Source organism: Sinohyriopsis cumingii, chromosome 14, assembly GCF_028554795.1.
Source record: "Sinohyriopsis cumingii isolate HCF-2022 chromosome 14, ASM2855479v2, whole genome shotgun sequence".
Lineage (NCBI taxonomy): Eukaryota > Metazoa > Mollusca > Bivalvia > Unionida > Unionidae > Sinohyriopsis > Sinohyriopsis cumingii.
In genome coordinates, this window is record NC_142974.1 from 49,999,426 (window position 1) to 50,003,012 (window position 3,587).

Consider the following 3,587-nt stretch of genomic DNA (forward strand, 5'->3'; position numbering starts at 1 on the left):
TGAACAAGAACTAGGAGAGGCTCATGTGTTTTTTACCCCATGGCCTGTGATAGCTCTCTATGGCCCTGGATATTGTTTATTTACCCCATGGCCTGTGATAGCTCTCTATGGCCCTGGCTATTGTTTGTTTACCCCATGGCCTGTGATAGCTCTCTATGGCCCTGGCTATTGTTTGTTTACCCCATGGCCTGTGATAGCTCTCTATGGCCCTGGCTATTGTTTGTTATGGTATAGGTATAAAATAAATGACCCTCTAATCATGTATCTAATCTAGTTTTTGCAAAGTATGATTATCTGTTGTAACATTTTCACTGTATTGCATACGCGTGGCTTTCAAAATTCAATCAAGTACACAAGGTACAACTCAACAAAGAAACTTCACATAAAAGTGGTTATTAAATTAGGTATAATGGACTTAAGTATACACGTGAAACATATTTGGAATGTCTCATTTATGCTGGATATGCATTTGGGATAAGATAATTAGCATAGAGGGCAGCAGAGGCCAAATGAAGTCAATTGGTGGTAATTTTTAGAACTCAAGTTAATGCTCTCAATAGTCTTTGTCATTTTATTATTATAGATAAGTGCCTGTACCTTCAATACTTGTCTCAGTTCAACATATAAAGCAAATAACTAATTGTTATTCATGCCAGTTGAGGATTAAAATAACACACATACTGTAAGTATCACTTTGAATCAATTTTCCACCTTTTGTAACAATATGAACATCACCACAGCAAAATTAAAGAGGTATTGGTGACTCGTTTCATTACTACTTTCATTGCACACTTTACACTTAAATGGTTTTTCTCTCAAATGTTTCCTCGTCCTTCGCTATATCTCCTCTGGACTATATATCAGCCATTTCACACTTAAAACGTTCTTCCCCAGCATCTATCCTCAGAGTCATGTGCATCATTCGATCTCTTCTGAAGATTTATTACACATTTCACATTTAAATTGTTTCTATCCAGTGCTATCCTCATGTGTGTCATTACATCGCATCCTAAATATTTCATTGCAAAATTTCACAGCTAAATGTTTTCTTCCCAAATATGTGTTCTCATGTGGTTGTTCAAATTCCAACTGACAATAAAAATTTTACACATACACTTCTCACCAAAAGGGCTTTATTACAGTGCATCCTGATGTATATCATTAGATATCCACTCAGATGAAACATTTTTTTTACATATTAAACATGCAAATAGTTTTTCTTATGTATCCTCATAAATCTGTCTTAACTTTGAACAGCATAGTATATACTTCACAACTGAATAGTTTTTATCACATATGTATCCTCATGTGCTTATTTCGATTTCCACTGCAAGTAAACCTTTTATCACATACTTCACATTTAAATGGTTTTTCTCCAGTATGTACCTTCATATGATCATTCCGAGATGCACTTCGGCTAAAACTTTTGTCACACACTGCACACTTATATGGCTTTTCTCCAGTATGTATCCTCATGTGCATATTTAGACTTGCACTGTGACGAAACATTTGAAGACATACTTCACATTTAAATAGTTTTTCTCCAGCATGTATTGTCATGTGCTCATTCAAGGATCCACTGCTACAAAGCTTTTTATTACATAATCCGCACTTAAATGGTTTTTCCCCAGTATGTATCCTCCTGTGCCTATCCAGTTGTCCGATCGAACTAAGTGCTTGACAACATAAATCACATTTAAATGGCTTTTCTCCAGTATGTGTCCTCATGTGCACATTTAGACTAAAATTATGAATAAACCTTTTATCACATACTTCACACTTATATGGCTTTTCTCCAGTGTGTGTCCTCATGTGCATATTCAGACTTCCATTGCAAGTAAACCTTTTATCACATACTTCACATTTAAGTGTTTTTTCCTCTGTATGATGCATCATGTGTAGATTCAGTTGTCCGTTTGACCAAAACATTTTATCACACACTTTACACTTAAATGATTTTTCTCCAGTATGTACCATCATGTGCCTATCCAGCTGTGTACTCAACCTAAACATTTGGTTGCATAAATCACACTTAAATGAATTTTCTCCAGTATGTGTCTTCAAGTGAGCATTTAGACTTCCAATAAAACTAAACCGTTTATCACAAAATTCACACTTAAATGGCTTTTTCTGACTTCCGTTTTCTCCAGCATGCATCTTCATATGCTTACTCAGACTTGGGTTGTGAAAAAAACTTTTATGACATACCCGACACTGAAATGGTTTTTCTCCTGTACGAGTATGCGTTTTCATGTGCACATTAAGATGTGCTTTCAACCTAAACGTTTTATAGCATGCGCTGCACTTAAATGGTTTTTCTCCACTATGTATACTTAGGTGCGTATTCAGATTTCCCCTGTGACTAAACCTTTTATCACATACTTCACACTTATATGGTTTTTCTCCACTATGTATCCTCATATGCATATTCAGATTTCCCCTGCTATAAAACCTTGCATCACACACTTCACACTTAAATGGTTTTTCTCCGGTATGTGTATTCATGTGCCCATTCAATGTTCCAATTAAACTAAACCTTGCATCACATACTTCACACCTAAATGGTTTTTCTCCAGAAAGTTCCATGACCTGATTATACCCAAAGCTTTCGGGGGAAAACAAATGATAACACCAGCTCTTGAAGGTTGTAATCCCATCCCTGGGTGATAATTTGTCGATACTATCTGCGCAATTAGTCAATCATAATTTAACCATCGTAAAGCAAACATTCCACATCTATCCGCCATGTACCATTAAGTAACTTACTGATCCTGAATGGCCATTCTCACGCAAAGTGTATCCGTTATTCGTGTCTACCGCAGTACACGGAAACAAAATGACCACAAAGAGGCTAATACTATAGGGCGAACAGAACATCTTTCCGTGACAAAAAGAAATGAATTAAAAATAATTCGTATTTACTTTTATATTTAAAACACGTATTTTCATAACAGTTTGGTCATACGGTCAGTCAGGAGAAAAAAATTGATATTACTGACTTTCAAAAAGAAGAAACAAGTGAGAAAGGGACTCGTATTTTCTTTACTTATATTTATTAAATTTAATAATTCCTCTCTAAATGAAAGACAAAGACAAAGCAAACAAATTCATTGGCAAAATAAATTTTCATTTCAGGGTAATACATCATTTTAATTTATGTATAAGCCCTTAAAGATAATAAATAAATAAATAAATAAATAAATAATAATGATAATGATAATGATAATGATAATAATAATTGTTATGTATACTTAATTTAACTGCTTGTGTGTTAGTTTAAATATTTTTTTATTTTATTACATGCTATTTTAATGTAACAGCGTATGCTAGACTTTACCTTGTCCAAATCTGAGTTCATTTCTGCTTGACTTGATTGACTTTTTAAAAATATTTTTACAAATTTCATTTTAAGTAAGCAACCAATACACATCTAAAAAAATCTATGTGTATGAGCTTAATATCAGGATTATTATTCAGGTGAAAAGGAGTAAATATGTATATTTGGCTTGGGTTTGGGGAATTTCTAAAGTTAATTTTAAAGGTTATTGTGTTGAAAGTAAATAAGGCTCATTATTTTATTTTAGAAG

General features: G+C 33.8%; 1 protein-coding gene across 1 annotated transcript; it reads right to left on the reverse strand.

Annotated features, from left to right (window-relative positions):
* Nucleotides 1-557: 557 nt before the first annotated feature.
* LOC149783763 (uncharacterized) lies at nucleotides 558-2,830 on the reverse strand. Its single transcript, XM_089931990.1, has one exon. The coding sequence runs from the start codon at nucleotides 2,584-2,586 to the stop codon at nucleotides 1,291-1,293; it is 1,296 nt and encodes a 431-aa protein (XP_089788116.1). The 5' UTR covers nucleotides 2,587-2,830; the 3' UTR covers nucleotides 558-1,290.
* Between the last annotated feature and the right edge of the window lie 757 nt (nucleotides 2,831-3,587).

Coding starts and splice junctions, on each gene's coding strand:
- LOC149783763 (XM_089931990.1), bottom strand. CDS start 2,586: ATGGAACTTTCTGGAGAAAAACCATTTAGGTGTGAAGTATGTGATGCA.